This window comes from Labrus mixtus, chromosome 6 (assembly GCF_963584025.1).
Source record: "Labrus mixtus chromosome 6, fLabMix1.1, whole genome shotgun sequence".
Classification (NCBI taxonomy): domain Eukaryota; kingdom Metazoa; phylum Chordata; class Actinopteri; order Labriformes; family Labridae; genus Labrus; species Labrus mixtus.
In genome coordinates, this window is record NC_083617.1 from 11,238,995 (window position 1) to 11,259,855 (window position 20,861).

General features: G+C 41.6%; 1 protein-coding gene across 5 annotated transcripts in view; it reads left to right on the top strand.

The window, feature by feature from the left end:
• ctbp2a (C-terminal binding protein 2a) overlaps nucleotides 1-20,861 on the top strand; it is a 68,424-nt gene that overhangs the window by 39,085 nt on the left and 8,478 nt on the right. For all 5 annotated transcript variants that reach the window (XR_009673269.1, XR_009673270.1, XM_061039980.1 and 2 more), the window contains one exon: nucleotides 17,695-17,849. Coding sequence is in view for 3 of the 5 variants with exons in the window: in XM_061039980.1 (XP_060895963.1) it covers nucleotides 17,695-17,849 (155 nt within the window). In the remaining 2 variants the exon portion in view is untranslated. The remainder of the gene's footprint in view (nucleotides 1-17,694; nucleotides 17,850-20,861) is intronic.

Here is a 20,861-nt window from a genome sequence, read left to right on the forward strand (position 1 = left end):
TTTGGGGGAGAAGAAGAAGTCGGAGGTAATGGGAGAAATATGTTTCAAAATGAACGTCATACTCCGCTCAGCACATTCATTCATGACCGCGGTTGTGGCTAACAGAGCCCGCCTGCAGGAAAATAAGGGAAGATGGGAGGGGATTGAACCCAACCAACCCGACTAAGAAATAGAGATAGCACGGAGAGATCTTTTGATTAGATAGACCGCCGTAGAAGCAGTAAGATAGTTTTAGATTTGAGAAGGCCAGACAGAAGATTACATAATGTTATAACATCTTTAAGCAAGTGAAGGAGCTGATTATAGCAGAAGGAATACTTGAGTCATTTTAATGCTGTCCTAATGCTTGTCCATATGATATCTTTACTGCCCCATTGGGGAAATTTGATCTTCATTAAAGGGCAAAAACACAAACAGAACATACAAGGGAAACATGTGACTGTAATCTTAATGCTTTAAGAAGGCATTACAAAGCAGTACATGAAATATCTGGTTGTTAAAAGTATCAAGCCATTTGGAAAAGTGCTGAAAAGGTTCTGTGCAATCTATGCTCATAAATTATACTTGTTACAAAGGGAAATTTACAAGTAGAGCTTTTTACCCTGTGAGACCTGTTTCCACTCAGCAGGGAGAGGAACAAGTTCCTCCAAGAGTGGGTGGTCAAAGCTGGCTGAGATCAACCAATGCCTTCTGAAACACTGTTATAGATATCTGCTTATTAAATCATTTGCTATTGTTTTCCAGTTATTTTTGCTGGCTATCTTAAAGGTACTGTTAGGAAACTGGTTATGCTTCTGTGTTATACTGATGCCTCTACGGCTGCCTTCACACTTCACAAGGTTTAATACTCACTATGCCGCGTTAAGGCCTGCAGTGCTTCCACTGGAAAATGAAGCCCATGTGGAAGTGTAAAAAACTGCAGTACCCCAGGAGTCCACTTGAGGCTGGCTGCAAAAGCCCTTTAAATCACATACACACCCAAGTTAAAATGCCAATTTTGACAGCAGAAATTAACATGTTTACAGCCTGGTTACAAGAAAGAATTCAGCCTGAATAGTTCATGTCTTTATCAACACATACTGTACGGGGGAGGATTTATTTTTTTACAACTCTTTTTATATCTGTTTTGCTTTCATGAAAAATAAGAGTCGTGCAAAATTAGGGGCGTGTTTGTTAATTTGTTTATTTGGATCCCCATTAGCTTCAGCATAGCGAAACGCTATTCTTCCAGGGGTACGCAAACACATGAACTGCAGTTTGTATTTTTAGTGAGTAGCTTCTGGGTTTCTCGGGAATTGAACCCAGTATCTTCGAGTAGGTGGACTTGCCTGCAGCCTTAACCTCTGCGCCACTGTGAAGACAACCGACTAAAAGCGGCACATTGTAGCTGGAGGCTTAAGGCCCGCCTCAGCTCCACCTCTTTGCCTGTTACGCGGTTGACTAAAAGTTAGGTTGAGTTAGAATTATTAATAAAAGCTACAAATTGCACTGTCGCATCCAATAAAGTGCTCTGTTGGTGGAAAGTATAGCAGCCACTTTTTGGTTCTTGTAGCAACTTGAGGTTCGTGTAGCACTCAACTGTCACAATAGATAAGAACTTAAATAGAAAAGTTTGTTTCATTTCACATTTGAACAATGAAATTTTCTGTGCTTCTTTTAATGTAGTGGTTGTCACAACACTCGAGAAAAATTGTCAGGATCTTGCCAGCCATCAGTCTTACCATCCTTGATAATAGGGCTGCAGTGGATTGTTATTTATTTGTCAGATTGAATAGTTTATTGGACAGTGAGACATCCACCAGCAAAAGAAAAAAATCATTATGTTTTTGTGAGTTTTGTTAAAATCTACAGATTCTTACATCTAATGAGCTTGAATAAGAAGATGTTTGACAGTTTTCTTTTTTTTTAATTTTCTGTTTATCAACTTGTTGAATAATGGACATAATGTCAGATCCATGGTATTTAGTTAGTATTTGTTCCCAGCTAGTGTTGCCCACTGTGTATCTCTTTTTTTGTCTAGCAGCTATTTAAGAAATGTCTTTAAATTAACTTTTCCTTGTTTAGTTTTTTTTTGGCTTGTCTGTGTGTTGGTGGATGTGTCGTCCACAGAGTACTGTTGTTAACATACAGTTCAGGTGCCATCAAATGGAAAAAACTGGACCATGATGGGATGAGGTTATGAGCATTGAGGTCAAAAGCTCTTTGTGGTCAGCGTGCTGCATCCTTTCAGAGTGACTTGGCAGTGATTTACTGCTGGTGGTGAGAGCAGAGGTGAGGAATGGACACATATAAGAGGTCCCACAAGAAGTTACACACTCAAATATTTAACGCTCAATTAAAGAAAAACAATTAAATGAGAAGATGAAATACCCTGAATCTTTCTTACCTCATGAATAGTCAGAGTACCTCTTCTCCTCTCATTTAATTTTCTCTCTTCTCTCTCTCTTGTCCATTTTCCTTCTTCCTCATCTTCTCTCTATGTTCTTTTTACATTTCCTTTATTTTCTCTCTTCCCCCCTACTTTCTAGCCCTCATACCTTTTATTTCTTTCATAATCGCTAGCTCGCTTTTCCTTTCTCTCCATTTTTCCCTTTTCCTTTATAGCCTTTTTTGCTTTTTACCATTTTCTCAGTGCCTTTCTTTTCTTTTCTTTAAACTGATTTCCTTTTCTAGTTGTCTTTCTTCCTTTCCTTTCCTTTCCTCTCCTCTCCTCTGAACTCCTTTCCCCTTTCTGTCCTCTTGTTTTGTTTCTTTTCTTTCCTTTTTTCTCCTTTCCTCTACCTTCATCCCCTTTTCTCTCAGTGCCAACCAGGGAGTTACCCTGAATTATTCATTTTGTGAAAATGAAATCTTCACAGGTGTTAAACCAGAGTGAAGAAGAGGCAGGGCTGACCATGTTCCCTGAATGCAATATGTGTGCTTGTGTTAATTAATCGGTGTATGTGTGTGTTTTTACGTGTCGGTGACCAGGCGTTGCACAACTTGACACTTTTCCTGGCTGTATTTTAATAAAAGCGCTGCGGAGATATGTTTAGAGGTGCAGATGAATCTCATTTGCACCCGAGGAAAATATTATACATTTCTCTGTGGGCATGTCAGGCGTGTTCAGGATCACACAAGGCTGTAAAGATCACACATGGACTGTGTTTCACGGTGTGTTGGGTGTCACACTGGGAGAGTCATTTTTGTGTTGCTCTGTGTGTGGTTCTACTTTTTTTTTTGTAGATATTTGAAAAAACAACACCTTTGTGAGGAGGCTAGAGTTAAGGTAGCCTTTTACTGTTTAAGACTATATCTAATATAATGTGTGTGTGTGTGTGTGTGTGTGTGTGTGTGTGTGTGTGTGTGTGTGTGTGTGTGTGTGTGTGTGTGTGTGTGTGTGTGTGTGTGTGTGTGTGTGTGTGTGTGTGTGTGTGTGTGTGTGTGTGTGTGTGTGTGTGTGTGTGTGTGTGTGTGTGTGTGTGTGTGTGTGTGTATAAATTTGTCCATAGAATGAATGAACAGGTACGGACAGTTACAGTACCGTATGATAAGAAGGTCCCCACTTTGATAGTCAGACAACCTTCAAGCCTGATAGTCCTCCTGGAAACTAACTTAAAAATAACTATAATTAAAAAACACATTTGGAATGATGTTAAAGTAACAGACCTTAAGTCTTTTTGTTATACGTTTATTGTTCCTTAAATTGTCAGAAAGATGTTGATCCTTGGTCTGTGTAGTCTTTTGGTAATAAGGGGAAAAAGTGTGTCTTAGCAATCAGTCAATCTTTATTTGTATATTCAGGACAAATGTAGTCCCAAGCCACTGCCTTACTCATTGTTATATTATATATAAAGACCAGACATTAATCCTTTATAAGCATGAAGCAACATTAATTTATCAAAGTTACAGTGGCATAGTTGTCCTTGTGTTTGTTGGCAGTTTTATTTCTAATCAATATCTGTCCCGCCGCACTGTACAGAGAAGGTCCCCTCTTTTCAGTCTCTCTCTCTCAGTAAGTCTCTCCTTGGCAACATCTTGAAACACATTTGAAGTAATACTGATAAAAATACTGATAAATGGTCTGTAAGTAAATGTTCTATTCTTTTTATTTTTTTTAAATGACTTGAAAAAGTTCTCCACATTTGTTCAGTTTAATATTATAGTCTATAGTGTGTGTGTGTGTGTGTGTGTGTGTGTGTGTGTGTGTGTGTGTGTGTGTGTGTGTGTGTGTGTGTGTGTGTGTGTGTGTGTGTGTGTGTGTGTGTGTGTGTGTGTGTGTGTGTGTGTGTGTGTGTGTGTGTGTGTGTGTGTGTGTGTGTGTGTATGCATACGCATCATTTAGTTCACTGTTTCAGTCTTTATGATTGCCTGTTCACATGTTATTTGACTAAGCCTGCAAAATACATGAGGGGTGTAATAAGCAACGCCTTCCCCCTGGCATCCCCCGTCCGCTCTCTCTCTCTCTCTCTCTCTCTCTCGCTCTCGCTCTCTCTCTCTCTCTCTCTCTCTCTCTCACACACACACATACACACACCCTCCTGCTCCTGCTTGCTCTCATCCCCTTCACCTCTGTCTCTCTCTCTCTCTCTCTCTGTCTGTCTCTCTCTCTCTCTCTCTCTCTCTCTCTCTCTCTCTCTCTCTAATCAGGCCAGTTGGCTCAATTGACAGTGAAAGAAAAAGGTGTAGAAGGGAGAGGGATGGTGTTTGAGAGGTGTAGTGAGGCACAGAAGGGCTCTGAATGGCAGAACGAGAATTTATGTGTAGAAATCTCCTCCCTAAAAAAAAAACCCAAATCAACATCTGTTATCCACCTGCAGCTGTGCCATCTCTCTTTCTCTCACATTTGTTTCACTGCTCTTCTTCTTCCACTCACCCCGCTCCCAACAAGCTTGTTCGCGCCTCAATCATTTGGCAGCGGCACGTCGGGAAGATCACAGGTGGGATGGTGATCACAGATGGGATGGTGAATGTAAGAGGTCATATCGTGCTTTCTTTTTAATGATGGACTTTTTTTTACTCCAGGCCTCGTGTAAGCGCTCCGGTTACATGTTGTAACAAAACATCCTCAATGGAGCTCTTTAAACTCACTATGCACTACTATGAACTACAGTAAATACAAACAGAAGACTACATCACACCAGGATATTTCTTTATTAGATCAAAAATCTTTCTGGCCAGTCACAATTGGTCTGAGTAGAACACAACTTACTTGCTTACACATGTACTTATTCATTCATTTATTTATTAAGTAATACGAGGGCTGCAACTTACAATGTTGTTTTATTGTTGATGATCCTATGGAACTTTAGAAAAAATAATTTATAGATCTTTTCACGGTTAGTGATGAATTGTTTGGCTTCAACATTTGAAAATCATTTATTTTTGTCCACAGTTTTTCTGTGATGCAAGACAAGGAACAAAATCAAATCTGCACACTTGATAAGCATGACAAATTCAAATATTTTTTTATTTACATTTTTTCATTTTATGTTGTATGAAATTTCTTGATATGATTAAACATTATTAAAATAGATGCAGATGAATTATGTCAATCCACTAATCAATAAACATCCTGCTTATTTGACTTTTATAAAGTAAAAAATACGGCACTGTTCCCATTCAGAATGCATTCTCCCCTATACAGTCTCAACCAATCAATGAGCACAGTCACTCAGCAACATTTAGCAAAGTAACAGTGGCAAGAAAAAACGTCCTTTTAAGAGGCAGAGCTCGTGGGCTAAACCAGACTCATGATGAACAGCCATCTGCCAAAGCTGCGCCGGGCTTGAAAAAATGGGATAGATGGGGGAGATGGGATAAGACGCAGGAAGAAGGATAGGGACAAACAGGGTGGGGGGCATAGCAAGAAGGCTGTCCCCACCAATGATCCCGAGGAACCTACGAGACATGAGAGGTCAGGAGCTCCCAGCAAAATATGTGGTTGGTAACTAAGATTTACAGATAGTGACATGCGGTAATATGCTGTGAATGCAGTAGCAGTGTTGTGTCTGGGTGTGTTGACCTGGCGGCCTTGCGGGCAGACGACTTAACCTTCTTATGAAAATCCTTTTTAAGGGGTCTGTCAGAGTCAAAGAGGCTCAGCGTTGGGCTGCCCTCTCAAACTGGTGCAGTAGTACACAGGTTAATCTGTCGGAGCTCTCGGGATCGATGAGATCCTTGGGTGGATTTTCCCAAGTGTCACCATAAGTTCACATGGAGGAAATTAACATGTGTGTGTCAGTAAGTACAGACAGAATAACTACTCCAAGTGAACGTGAGAAGGAACACACTCTTTGTTTGTTATTCTCTCTAGAAGCTGGGGAAAACAGATTTATTCAGGCAACTGCAAGATTTCTATCTTGTTTTTTTTTGGTTTCTGGTAAATGGACTTGTACTTATACAACACGTTTCTAGTCTTTTACGACTCAAAGCACATTCACACTACTGTTACAGTCATCCATTCACACATCCATTTATACGCTGAGGGCAGAGGATGCTGTGTGAAGTGCCCATTACTGTTGTCTAATTCCATCTAAGCCACTGGCTCTGCTACCGGGACCATTTTGGGGTTCAGTGTCCGAGAACAATTTGACGTGTGGACGTGTGAACAGCATACCTTCCAATTGTAAGACAACTTACTCTACCACTGAACCACAGCTGCCCCACAATCCTTTGCTTTCTTATTAGCATTAGGGCTGAAACATCACAGATTCATCGCTTACCCATTATGAACATTTGCAACACACTGAATTTTTTTTTTTTTTAATTTAAAATATATTGTTATATAAGCAAGCAATGTTTCTCACTCAGCAGTGAGGGTTGGATGGACGCCTTTGTAATGGCCATGCTTTCAGACCATTTTGATGCATTTAGAGAAAGGTCATGGTACCTTTCAACTACCCTCATAATAATTGCTTTTAATTAGGTGAAAAAACCCTGCTGTCTGGATTTATTTTGGACTCAGGAGAAACAGGTTGAAATACAGGTATTGTGTAGAACTAGAAGAACAGCAGATGGAGATATGAACTGAGTTCTAAGGTACACTGTTTCATATTTGTTGGTCTGAGTCGCACCACCTGTATGACCTAGTTTTGGTCCTTCTGTGCAAGCATAAGAAGTATTGATGTGTTTGGGGCGCCATTTCGGTGAGTGGTTGATGTACATGTGCGGAAGATGTGGTCCACTGGGCGGGCGGGCGGCCCAGGTTCGAATCCGGCCTGTGGCTCCTTCCCCGCATGTTGTTCCCCACTCTCTTTTCCCAATATCTGGTTCTGTCCACTGCCCTATCTCTAAGTAGAAGAAGAAAAAAAATAATAAAAACCCTTAAATAAAAAAAAAAGTATTGATGTTTTTCCTGCTGAGCAGCATTCCGCTGTTAAAGCCTGGGGTTGAGGCGTCTAATGGCTCCTTGAACGTTATAAACCGATCAACTTGTGCCTGTGATAAAGAGCGCGGATCAAAATCACAGACTGGGATCATGCAGTGAGAGTTTTGGAGCAAGAGAGAGTGAGACTGAGAAAAGGAGGAGGAGGAGGAGGAGGAGGAGGAGGGGGACAGAGAAAATGAAAGGGGCTGGCACTCTAAAAGAATCGTGAGGGCCAGATCACAAATAATAAAACAGAAAAAGGCAGCGAGGGAGGGGGAAGGAAAAAAAAAAAAGAGGGAGGAAAATATGTTGAGCGAAGGGGAAGGTCGGAGAGAATGGAAGAAGGAGTCGAACGTGTGCCAGCCGCGCTGCACCTCTCGCTGTGACTGCTGCTCTTCAAGGTTTTTTTTTTTTCCCTCCATCTCTACTTCTTCTCTTTTATTTGCCTCCCTCTTTTTCTTTCTCCTGCGTAGCTGTGGCTTTTGCGGCTTTTTTTTTTTTTCAGTCTTTCCCGTTTTTCTCCCCCCACCCCTTCCTCTCTCTCTCTCTCTCTCTCTCTCTCTCTCTCTCTCTCTCTCTCTCTCTCTCTCTCTCTCTCTCTGTCTTTCTCTGACTCGCAACAAAAGGCTGACGGAGTGAGCCTGACGTCTGAATGAATAGCCCAAACCTGCCGTGAAGGGAGAGAAGAGGGTGACGGAGCAGGAAAGAAGAAGGAGAAGAAGAAGAAGAGGAGAGGCTGAGGAGAGGAGATACAAGTGATCTGGCTGGAGAGGCGGGAAAAAGGAGAGCGCACACGAGAAGAGTAGAGATCCAAAAAAAAAAAAAAAAAGATTTCTTTACCTCCCCCCTCTTTTGGAGATTAAAGTAGTTGAAGGCACCGCTTCCACTGCGCAGAGGGGGGGAGTGACGATCGTAGTTCTCGCTCTCCCGTCCTCCCCTTCACCCATTGCCCTCCTGTGCCACCTTCCATTTATTTCCTCCCCCTCTCAAAGAGTACCAGTCGTCTGAAAAAAAAAGGGAAATGGAGGTCTTGGGGGTGAGGTGACGAAGGAGGACAAATTTGGAAACGAGCAGTGTGGGAGAGTAAGAGAAGACAGGGGGGAGGGAGAATCTCCCCCATCCTTAACCCCACTTCTTCTTATATCATTTTTTTTTTATATATCCCTCTCCACTACATTTCCTCCACCATGTGCAGCTCCTGATTTGAAGAATGTGGAGACAGCATTTCCCAGGCAAGGAGCACGCTTCACATTGTCTTTTGCATCCGTGTTTTTCTATCTGCATGTATTCATCAAGGGTAATAACAAAAAGCTGTGGTGTGTTTCATGGCGAGAGGTCGAGGGTGGAGGAGGAGGGTTGGAGGTTTGTTGGGGGGTGGGGGGGGGGTTGGATTTGGCTTTAAGGCTAATGAGCCTCTTATGTTTTTGCAATGGAGTGTGTCATGAAAACTGTGTGTGTGTGCACGAGGGCGAGCACCCATGTGAGTGTGTGTCAGTGTTTCCTTTGCGGTTTGAAGCCACAGAGCTGTGCTGCACAGAGAGGAGGGTGAGAGAGGAAGGGTTGTCATTTGCAGGGTCAAAGGTCTCAGAAGAATGGGCATCGAGTGGCTGTGTGTGAAAGTGTTAATGGTTGTTGTCAGGTGTAAACGCTGCCTGTCACAGAATGTGATTTCCGGCCTTAAAATGAGAAAAGATTGGTTTGTGGTTTGTTATTTTTCGGATCTATCAGCTTAATGCAAAGCAACAAACAATGATAATACAAAGCATCAATATACTGGGGGGGGAATTTGCTTTGACTATATAATTTGGAATATAACAGTCAAGTTTAATTGTAGTGGGAGTTGTCATCATAATCAGCAACTAATTGCACTTTTTGTCGCAATCGCAAAATGACTGCATTTGCGGTAGAATAATTGTAATCGCGAGTGGTTTCCTTTCAGAGCTGAAAATATAACTTTTATGTTCTCTGGGACAAAGAAATATACAGACAACAATGGTTTAAAACACCCAGCCAGATCTAAAATTCTCATAATATTGTCTGTGGGATTTGATTTGTAAGAAGTTTTTTTTTTTTTTTTTTTTTTCCCCCCCTGAAATGTCGTGTCCATAATCTCAGTTTTTGTGGATGATTGTGACTGAAAATGACTGATTCTTTTTCTCCCTTTTCTGCCATGTTAGTGTGTATACATGTTACAGACCTCAAACACGCACTTGTGTGTGTGTGTGTGTGTGTGTGTGTGTGTGTGTGTGTGTGTGTGTGTGCGCACAAAGTAAAAGCCGGGTCCGCTGTTCATCAGCTCTGACAGCTGCTTTTGTCTCAGGACCCCAATTGCTTTTAGGCCGTGCTGGCAAAGCACAAAAGGCAACGTTTAAAGAGGAGCTGGTGATGGATGGATGCTCCCCTCATTCACTTTGTGTTGTATTTACAGCTGACACCACCTGTGATATCTTTATGTCAGCGTGTGTTTTTCCCCCCCCCCCCCGCTTTCTTTCTTCCTCTCTCTCTCTCTCCATCTCCTCTTCTCTCACACTACAACATGTAATTTCTCCCGTCTCTTATCCTCCAACCCCACCTTTTATCTAATCCCCTCCCTCGCCCCTCTTGGCTTTGGCGTTTGGGTGGTGATCAGTTTTTGAGGAGGGCAGGCAGGGGGGAGGACAAACAAGGTCTTTGTGTGTCCACATAGTGGAACAAGAGACAGGCCCGGGGTAGGCGGCGGTGTAGTCGTGCGCTGATAGGGTCCGATGGGGGCTCGGAGAAGGCAAGTCTGCCAAATAAAAGATTACACCTCCCCCTTTTTTCTACAGATGCCAGGGGATCGTAAACACACTCAAGAAAGTAGACACTCCCAAGAATAACGGCGCCGAATTTCTGTTAACATGTCTTCAGCTTGTAACATAGTTTTTTTTTGTTTTTTTTTAAATATTGTAAGTAGCATGCAGGTGGACATACACAACCAGCAGCTAAAGAAGTGAGAAAAGGGTGCATTGGCATTGAAAGCTGTGAATGCCCTTGAACATTTTACTCAACAGAATGTGTGACATCCCTAATAATTGCTGATCATTACTGGCTATCATCTGTGGGTGTGTGTGAAGCTAAGTGCAGCCAAATTCTGTGTGTGTGTGTGTGTGTGTGTGTGTGTGTGTGTGTGTGTGTGTGTGTGTGTGTGTGTGTGTTTGCAGCTGAGCCTAGTCCTGATGCCTCCCTTGAAAATGCTGCAGAAAAACACTGATTGTGCCACTTGTGCTTCGACTCCATGTTTCAGTTGCCAGGTTGGGCAGCCCTTTGGTATGTTGCCTTTTGGGGGCATGATTGGACAAAATTAAGCTCTTTCTCGCTTCACTTTGGGCAAAAAAAAAAAAGATCACCTCAACCCCCCTCCTCCTCTCACTTTCTGACCATCCCATCGCTGAGGCCCCCCAGCTTGGGAGTTGCTAGGTAACCAGAACCAGCTGTTGGTCCTAAGCCCCGTTGAGCCCATCTTGGCTCCGCGTCAACGGCAGAGTAGTTTTTTTTTTTTTTTTTTTTCTTTCTCTGAAAGCTCACTGTGAACTCAGCGACCGCCGCCGTGGCCCTGACATCATCGTGCCATGGAAAATCTTCCTCACTTCCTTTTGTTTTTGCAGATTTTTATTGTTCCACTGATGCAGGGACCGGCGTGGGAGCGTCCATGGCACATATCACACCAGTTTGAGTTATTGAGGTGCATTTCATCACCTCTGGAAATGAGCAGAGGGAAAAGAATGAGCCGGTGGGTGGTGAGGATTTTTGTTGAAGAAGTCACGTGAAATATAGAGTCAGTTGACAAAAGACATAAAAGAGTGTGTAAAGTGTGACACTCCTCTGTGAGTTGAGGAATCTAAAGTGTCTCAGAAGGCTGTTAACAGAGATCAGAGATAGGCTGAGAACACAGTGAAATTGTTCAGGGAATCACAATAGTGCAGGTAAGTCAATGCGACTCTGCAGTCCCAAAGTGGACCATTTCACTTTTTACACAAAGTGTGTAAAAGCCCCACAAACAAACCACAAGTAAATCTAAAGGGAATGTACTACCTTTCAAAGGAAAGTCTTTGTAAACCAACCAAGCCACATCAGAGATCCATGAAACCACAAGACCCACAAACACTGAAAATAGTGCCTGAGCAGTAAAGATAACCTACACAGAGCTGTGCCAATTTAAAGACAGGTCTCCAAAACCACAGATTTGAGCTAAGGCTCTTTTTTTTGTGTTGGTTTTATTGATTGTTTGGGCTCTATTGAGGAAAAAGATCCTGACTCACAGCTTCTGGCATTACGATTTTTCTGTGCCGCTCCTCCAGAATCGCCTCTTCCAAATGGGAGAATTAAACGCCAGGTCATACTCACCAAGGAGAGACTCTTTCCTATGTGCTCCTTTTATTTATTTCCCTCGAATGTTTTAAAAGATTACTTCTATTTGTATTGTCAGAATCCAAAAAGTCCTTTCAGTTTAGGACATCTGTAATCCATTTGCGGTTGAAAGTACGCTCCTGCCAGCTCTGCCAAAAGTTTTCAAACTTCCTGTAGACTGATCAAGTTAGCGATTAGCGTTGGCTAAAGGATGATATCAACTTTTCGTCCCATCACACTTCCCCTCAGGGTTGCAACAGCTCATGCCCTTAGAGGGTAAAACTGTCTGTTGTCACATTGAGCACAGATAAGATTTTGTGACTCAAGCTGTTTGGCTTTGTTTCTTTATTATTTTCTGGCTCGCGGACAATGCTGAGTTGAGCTTTGATAAATACTTTTGGTACAATAACAGGAAATTGACACACGCAATTTGCATTTTTTTCACCCCAAGGACTGAAGCCAAAGTATTTTCCTGCCTAATGTAAACCATCTTTAGTCATGTTGATTCTACTGCTCACAGAGGTTTATGTAACAGCAAGGAGGCTCTTGAAAAATGGCTCCGTGGTGCATTAAAAGTGAGTCTGGTTGTTCTGCCTGGTGTTGGGTGGGTCTGTGTTTGGACAGGGAGAGTTCTGGCTTTGGTGGGTCTGCATGCCGAGCAGGAAGGCTTGCAAGCTGCCGCCAAACTCTCCGGGCTGGTGCCAAACCAGCCAAGAGCAGGGAGAGAGGAAAGGGGGATATATAAACGGAGAGAAAAAGAAAAACCGCAAGACAACTGAACTAAAAAGAAAAGTGGATTAAAAGAAAAAATGCATGATCAGTTTTTATTGTCAACCGTACTGGGAATTTAGTACATTTTAAACTGGTTGTGACACATTTAATACTGACATCTGTATATGATCTTCAGATGTGACCATCAGGAAGAAGTGTGATTGTTTCTATACATAGACGTTAGATTATTTCTTTGTTTTTAATCCTGTATTTAACTGTCTTAAAGCCAATTAAGATGGAGATAAATTTGATACAATATGACACAATCTGATCTGATACGATATGACACACGTTCTAATATGATGCGATTTAATACCCTTTATTGTCCTCTTATCAACTCAAATACGTAAACACACGTAAAAGAGTTTCAAAAGCAGAGGTTTAAAGTAATTGTTAAATGAGGTAGGATGAGTGATTTGGTGAGAGACTACTACATCCAACTGGAGTCGTCATAGACTGACACACCAAATGTAAATATATGATCAAAGACGCACACTTATGATGCAGCTGTTGGGCCCCTTTTTTCAGTGACTAAATCCAGAATTTACCAGCCGACTCGTTGACTCATTGAAGGCTGTTGGAGTCTATTACTTTTTCTTGGAATGGTGAATAATAGTTTTAGAACATTTCACATCCATCATTTGATAATGATGGATGTGAAATGTGCTTTGTTTGCCTTAAGTTAATCAACTGGAAGAGACGGACACAAGGGAACCCGAAACAATTTACGTCAGTGCCCAGCCATAACATCAACAGATGACTTATAATTACCAATCGATGCAGCTGCGAGATCATTCTCTCGGTAATATTCTACACAGATCAATAAATAAACCCTGTGGTCATTAGACGTAGACTTTATAATACAGTCGACGTAGTTAAAGAAGTCTGCGCTGACATCATACATTGTGGAAGACTTCATGTTACATATTAATAATAGCAGAACTGATCGGTTGTCTGTGGTCAATTTAAAAACTGTGAAATTCCTACGACCAACCTTGACTTGAACGCAGCATTTGTATCATGATTATTAGTACTCTGGGGATCAGCTCTTCCGCCTTAACTGCTCCACCTGCTCTGGCAGTAAGAAATGTAGTGAAGTGTCCTTCTTAAAGTCTGAGGCGAGACACTAAAGCCCCCAAACTCATTAACTTTGATGAGACAGTCGGTCCCTGAGGGGGGGGCGGTGGTGGGTTAGGCCATTACAGAGCCTCAGTCAACAACACCTTTTCTACACAGTGCGTTATATCTTTATTCAGAGGCAGTGTGGTTCGTTCATGCTTTAAACATGCACTCCATTTAGATTAGATACAAAACAAACAGATGTCTCATGTAAGACAAACATGCTCTCACTTCAGTTTTTTTTTTTTTTTTTTTTAAATGAGGAAAGCTTCAGACCGCTCTCTCCAAAACCAACGAGCTCCTACTAATCACCGTCCAGGTATCCCAGTCATTAAGAGGCTCATTAAGAGCCTTGTTAGGCGTTAATTACCCACTGATATATCATGTGTTAAATGCGGTGCCACGTTCTGCCTTATTAGGCGCGGGGAAGGCTATTAGCCATCAGGAAATAATTAATCAACAGCATTTTGACCTACTTCCTGCAAGTGATGCTGCTTTTTCCACCAGCTTCATCTCGTCTTTGTGCGGTCAGTGCAAGCGAGTCATTCTGTGTTCAGAGTGTGCGTTTTTGTGTGTGTGTGTGTGTGTGTTGGTGTGTGTGTTGAAATGTGTGCACACGAGGCTGTGTCAGTTTTGAGAGGCGATGCATTGCCTCGGTGTGCGACTGTTGGAGATGATGGAAGTAGTTTGTTCCTCTGTTAGTCTGAGCTGTGATAATGAACTCTGCAGGAGTGTGATGAGGAGAGCTGAGGAGCCACAGGTGTGTTTGGCGAGCAGCCCACCCTCCCCCCCTTTAATTGCTAACACACACTTAAGATACATCCCACACACACACACACACACACACACACACACACACTTAAGATACATCCCACACACACACACACACACACACACACACACACACACTCACACACACACGAGTCCCCGCAATGAGACTAATAAACGATTTCAGTTTATACTCTCGACAAAATTGAGGTCACTTCTTCTTTTAACCTTTTTCTTCTTCTGCGCCTTTCTTCTTTTCTCTTTTTAATATGCAGTTTTCGGCTTTTATGAAGTTGTGCTTTTACGATATCTGCCACAATATAATAATACTGTTAACGGCTGTGATAAGAAAAGAGATAATAAAGAGTTTTTTAATCACAGTTGGAAAGTGACTCATCCTCATCCTCGGTCTCCTTACTGTCCAGAACTTTTTGAATCACACACACCACAGTTTTTCTTTTTTAATCCTTTTTTTTTTGTTTGCCAGTATACATTCTTAAACGTGATCTGAGATAACGCTGATTACATCAGTATGACATCATAAGGAGAACTGTATTACTACAGAGCCAAAAAAAAAAGAAGACACAATGGGGGGGGGGGGGGGGGGGGGAGTTTGTTCCTGATGACATATTCGACTGGCAACCCGCAATTTCCAACTTCAGACCAAATGAGACGTACCATAAGCAGTTCTTTCTCCTGACGAGTGGGAAATCAGTTGTGTGGTCCTTCAAAAGCCCATCTAGGTTTTAAGATGAGAAATGTCTATTTCCACTAGACCACTTCAGAGGTGTGATGATTCAAACACACTCAAGGTTTCTTTCAAACCACTGAAACTAGACTGTTCTTCTCTCCACTTCCTTTTTCCTCTCCTCTCCTCTCCTGCTCTTCATTTTTCATTCCCTGATTGGTAAACTGCTCGCAGAGATTATTTGCCGCACGTCTCAATCTCTCGTGTCCAGAATGACTCAATGTGGTTTCACCGTGCGCGAAAGAAACGGGAGAAAAAGACGAGAGATGTTGACACAGCTTTCCAGATTGCTGCTAACGAAGTAGGGCTGCACGGTGTGAAAAAAATAAATGCGACTTGCGATTCAAAATTGAATCCAAACTGGCTTTAACTCAACTGAGCGTAGCTGCTAGCTAACATCTGACTGCTTCAGAACGGTGTGAAACATGATCATTACACCCCGGCCTCCATCCAATAGGTTCAATGATGCCATGCTGAGTGCTACTTGTTTCTGTTTCATAAATCCTCTAATTTAAGGTGATGAATTCAGACTTTTACTATGTGGTTATCTTAAATGCTCATATCCCGATGGCGATGAATTAGCAGTGAATTACAATATGCATGCCTAATAAGTCATAAAGGTTGTGTGATTATCAAAGCTGTATGTGTAAATCACACGGACACAACAATCTCTAGCAGCTTTAATGCAGGAAGTCAGTTATTCATGTATGATGCTTGTGTGTGTGTGTGTGTGTGTGTGTGTGTGTGTGTGTGTGCAAGTCTATAAGACTTAATAAGAATAAGAATTAAACGGCATCCTTTACAGATAATGATTTCTAAATGTATCGCTGTGTATGTCGAGAGGATGTGATAGCCCAGTTAGTACTTGTGCTGTTACAAGTGGCACTGTTTGTTTTTACTCAATGAAAAAGACAACATGCCTGTCATTTGTTCAGAATTAGAAAATCAAAAATCTAATCCAATTTGCTTCTTTGAGCCTGTGTGGGCACGGTGTGATCAGATTTTTTATTGACATCCTGCTTGAAACATCAGACGCCGTTTCTAAAAACCGTCATCAATTTCCAGTTCTACTCTTTTCTTCATTCGGATTGTTAAAAGCAATTTTTTTGTTTCAGCTCTTCTTTTTTTCTGACCTTGCCCTTCTTCCCAAATGCTGTTAAAGCCACCGTCATGGCAAACTGCTCTTTCATTTTGCAGAACTGTTGCATCCATGTAGAATCCCCTCACTCATGGTAACAGTCTCCTTTTATTTTTTCTTTGTAGACTTGTACCAGTAAATACCACCTTAAACTTAAATCAAACTTGGATAATCAATGCAACCTTTGTGATTTTACTCAGTGGACAAAATAAAGAGCCTACAGCTGCGGAATTGGAAGTACAGTTAACGGAAACTCTGCTACATTTACATCCTCCTTTTGTATTTGTTTTTCTCCGTCGAAGGCCTGTGATCCTGTTAAACCACATATGCTAGCATGTTGTCGCTGTGTAGGTCACAAACACCGTCCTTGCTTCCCAAAATCTGAAGACTTCAAAGACAGACACTGAGCGAGCAGGCTTTGGATGTCCTCTCCAGCAGCGCAGATGTCACTAAATAAAATATTTCATAATCCTGCCCAAATCCTCTAATCACCATGACAACAGGCAGCAGGGAGCCAGAGAGTGGTGGAGTCTGGACCCCCGCTTTCTGCTTTTCTACTCCCTCTCCTTTTTCCTTTTTTTTTTTTTTTTTTTTTTTTTTAGTGGAATTTGGGTCCTCGCTGTCAGAGTTTGTCCCTCACTATCACGCCGGTTTTTTTACATCAACTTTATGAGAGCTTCACATTGATTTTAGGGAAATACATTTCACACAGTCTGAGGAGAGTCAGAGGAATCAGTCAAGTATGACACTCAGGACTCATCAATACTGGAGCATTTCTAGTTTCCAGCTGTCATTATATCACAAAAGTCAATAATTACAACCCATTAAGGAGGTGAGGAGAAAGACAGAAAGATAAATAAAAACTCACATCGGAAGGACAAATGTGATTGAATGTGGTCACTTGCTGATCCTCCTCATTTATTGGTCAGAACAATGCCGGGTCTGTTAAGGGTTTTAAACTGTGCATACACACACTTACACAGATACAGTGGCACACACTGAAGGCCTGCCAGCTTTACGATGATAGGATAATGGAGGTGATGACCTCATGGGGTGAAAGGACCTGTTGCCTGGTAACAGTGTGGATAGCAGTGAGAAAGAGGGGGGGCATTCATATCATCGTGGTGTGTCTTTGAGTGTGCATGCGTGTGTGGTATCGACCAGTGTTGCCAGGTAAGGGAGATGATGATGGCACTAAAAAGTAGAGAGCTACACATCCTCAGGTGTGTGTGTGTATAGGTGTGTGTCGCACACAAACAGAACACACAGTTTTAGCTTGGGTAAACACTTCCTGCTGCTGGGAGGAATTTTCTTACAATGTTAGAGCCGCTTCTGCAGCTCACTTTGACTCTCTGTGTGTGTGTGTGTGTGTGTGTGTGTGTGTGCCAGACATAAATAATTAACTCACACTCCTCTCTCTCTCTGTCTCTGCAGGTATTCGGCCCCAGATTATGAATGGGCCTATGCACCCGCGCCCCCTGGTGGCGCTGCTGGATGGGCGCGACTGCACCGTGGAGATGCCCATCCTCAAAGACCTGGCAACCGTGGCTTTCTGTGATGCCCAGTCCACACAGGAGATACATGAAAAGGTATGAAAACAGCCGTTCAGAAGCCCCAGTTTGTATCAGTAAGAAAAATAGATAATGTTAAATATAACACAACTTCATATATATATATATATATATATATATAGCAACTTTATAAACCCAGGTTATAAAGTGCTTTACAAAAACAACAATAAGTTAAAGAAACAACTAAAATAGATACAAATGAATAGAATGAGTGTTTATATTTCCTTGGCTGGACTGGTACCAAGATCATTTCATTACAGCATTGTACTATGTATAACTGTGAACGTAATCAATAAAATGAGAATTGAATTGACATCAAAGAACCAAAATGATGCCAAAACATTTTTACAAGACATTTTCAATAATAAGCCACTACTGCTTTTGCTGTTTTACAGTCCTAGTTCACTCTCACATATCATAGTTTGTATTGATGTGCAAGCAGCATACAAATGGAGAAAGGGTCAGAAAAGCCAGAGCACATTGTTTTGTAGTCTGTCTGCTGCAACAATAGTTGTGGTGGAAGTACTGGAAGTGTCTACACTTAATGGCAGGCCCACACACTCTGTAATACTGACTCAACATGATTTTTTGAAAGTGTGTGTGTGTGGAATAATTTGCCTTCACTTGAGTGAAAAAGAATCCTCTATTTCCTCTTACTGTGTCTCTTCCTCTGTGATGTTTTAATAATATTTCAGCCCACTGGCTTCTTACTGTCTCCCAGTTCACCTCTAATGGTTTCATCACTGACTCTAATCCCGCTGGGTGCTGAAGTGCTGCTTTGTTAAATAAGGAGGAGGAGGAGGCTGCTAATAGAAATGCAGTGTAATTGTTCCCAGCCAGAGTGGGTGAAACATTTGTCTTCTTTTACTGCCTTTTTACGCCAGAGCCAAGCTGCAGCAATTTAACAATCGGGGGATGGAGGTTTGGTGTCTTAAGACTCAAATCAAGAAAAGGAAAGGCTCTGCTCGAAACAATTGAAAATCCCCCTTTCCTCTTATTATGAAAACCGCTGTCAGTTATGGATTTATGTCAAACACACACACACACACACACACACACAACACAAGCAGTCTCCATCCAAAAAGATGCTCTCGTAGTTACACATTACACATACTGAGGACCCATCTGGGAGGATCGATGTTGGCAGCATTCCCACAACTATAAGAGCACAGCACAGGGTACAGATGGGGCAAACAGCACACACACACACACACACACTTTACACACTTCCCAACCGACGTGCTGCAGGTTTTTAGAAGTGAAGGACTGTACACACACATAACTAAACAAACAATAAACACCAAACAAGCAAACACAAACACTCTGCTGTCTTTTTATATTTACTGTGTGGATGTGGGTCCGTTATTTAAGGAATCACTGTAAACTCAGAGCCAGTAGGGACCTGCAAAATTGCTGTGATTAGTGTTTTATCGTGCTCTCAAAGACTTGTGGTGTATTAACTAAAAAAGGAAAGTCATGGGAAAGTCATGCAAGCGTTGTTGATTTGCAGGACGATAAAAAGTGGTGTGTTTTTCAAGTGTCTTTAAACGCCAAATCATTATCCACCGTTTAATTCTTTTGAGTGCCGCTGTTTTAGTGACGAGCAAAAAAATTGTCAAACACTGTTGAGAATATGATTTAGGAAAGAAACAGTTTCTCCCTAAAAGAAGGTGTCAAGATGTCAAATGGAGCATGTCATGTTTGTCAGAGAAGAAAGGCATTGTTGTGAATATTGAGGCATTCAGGACTCCTTCTGATAGTCGGGGGCAAAGTGATTGACAGGAAATATTTAACAAATGACTGAGGCCGGAATCAGTCATTGTTTCCTCGTGACTTTTCAGATATCCCGCTGTAGACCATTTTATTGAAGTCTTAACCTTGATTAATCCATGGCACAACACGGCATCAACTGATCCCCACACAGAAAGGTGCATCAAGTTCAACAGGACTCTGTTAAATGATGTTTTATATTATGTGCACATATTTGAAATCATTTTACATTTTGAATTTCCCTCGTGATCATCTATCTATCTAAAGGAATCGCTGGATACTGTTTTTGAAGAGGTCACCGAGTGTTGGTTGGGAAGAATAATTATCCTTTAAAAACATGCTTAGTCCAGGAGGCGATTAGCTTAGCATAAAGACTGAGAGTAGCGTCAGACAGCTTGCCTCATTCATTTTCATAACATTTACGTCTTCTAACACCTTTAACAGTCAGTAATCAACCGTGTCATGTTTTTTTTCCCCATGCTGTGATTGGCTAGGAGACATTTCCTCTGAGTTTAACTTCATGACTTTAGCTCAGAGGCTATTTCTCTCCAGAGCCACGCTCTTATTTCAGCTAAGAAAACATGAGCCTTATAGTCGTGGACTGTAAAAATCAATGTTATTTTTTTTTCTTCCAAAACAGTTATCTTTCCTAAACCAAACCAAACCTGTGACTGTTTCAAAATGTTGATCCCACACTTTGTTTGGCTTTCCGAGCCTTTAACAGCACCATTTAGCCAACTGGATCGAGACAGAGTCAAGACCAATTTCATAAATATCAATAAAAAAATCACAACAAGATTGAACATTTAAAAGTCCCTGCACTTACGTTTTCAAAGCACTATTATGCAAAAGACTCCAAGTTTGTTCCTCTAACTTCTGGTGAATAATATGTCATTAAACTTATTGAAAGCCACATTAACCTGACTAGTGCTGATAAAAAAAACATGTATATAGAGTGTATATATCTAGAAATAACATGTTTCTTTGGATTCGTCAGGTTCATGTGACTTCATTAAATAGTGAATTTAAGATTTTTCAGGTGTTGCTCCTCCTGTAGTCTCTATCCATTGCCGCTTGTGTGCACAGAGTGTGTCACTCACTGAGACCGTAACACTGGGAAGGTTGCAGCCGTAACCGGGGGTAAAAAATACAAAAACTACAAATTAATTGAAGTCGTTTGTTGTTTAGAAAGGGGCATTTTCCTTTTAATGACAGTAGTGGCGTGGGAAAATAGCCTATCAGTGGTGGTCTTGACCAGTC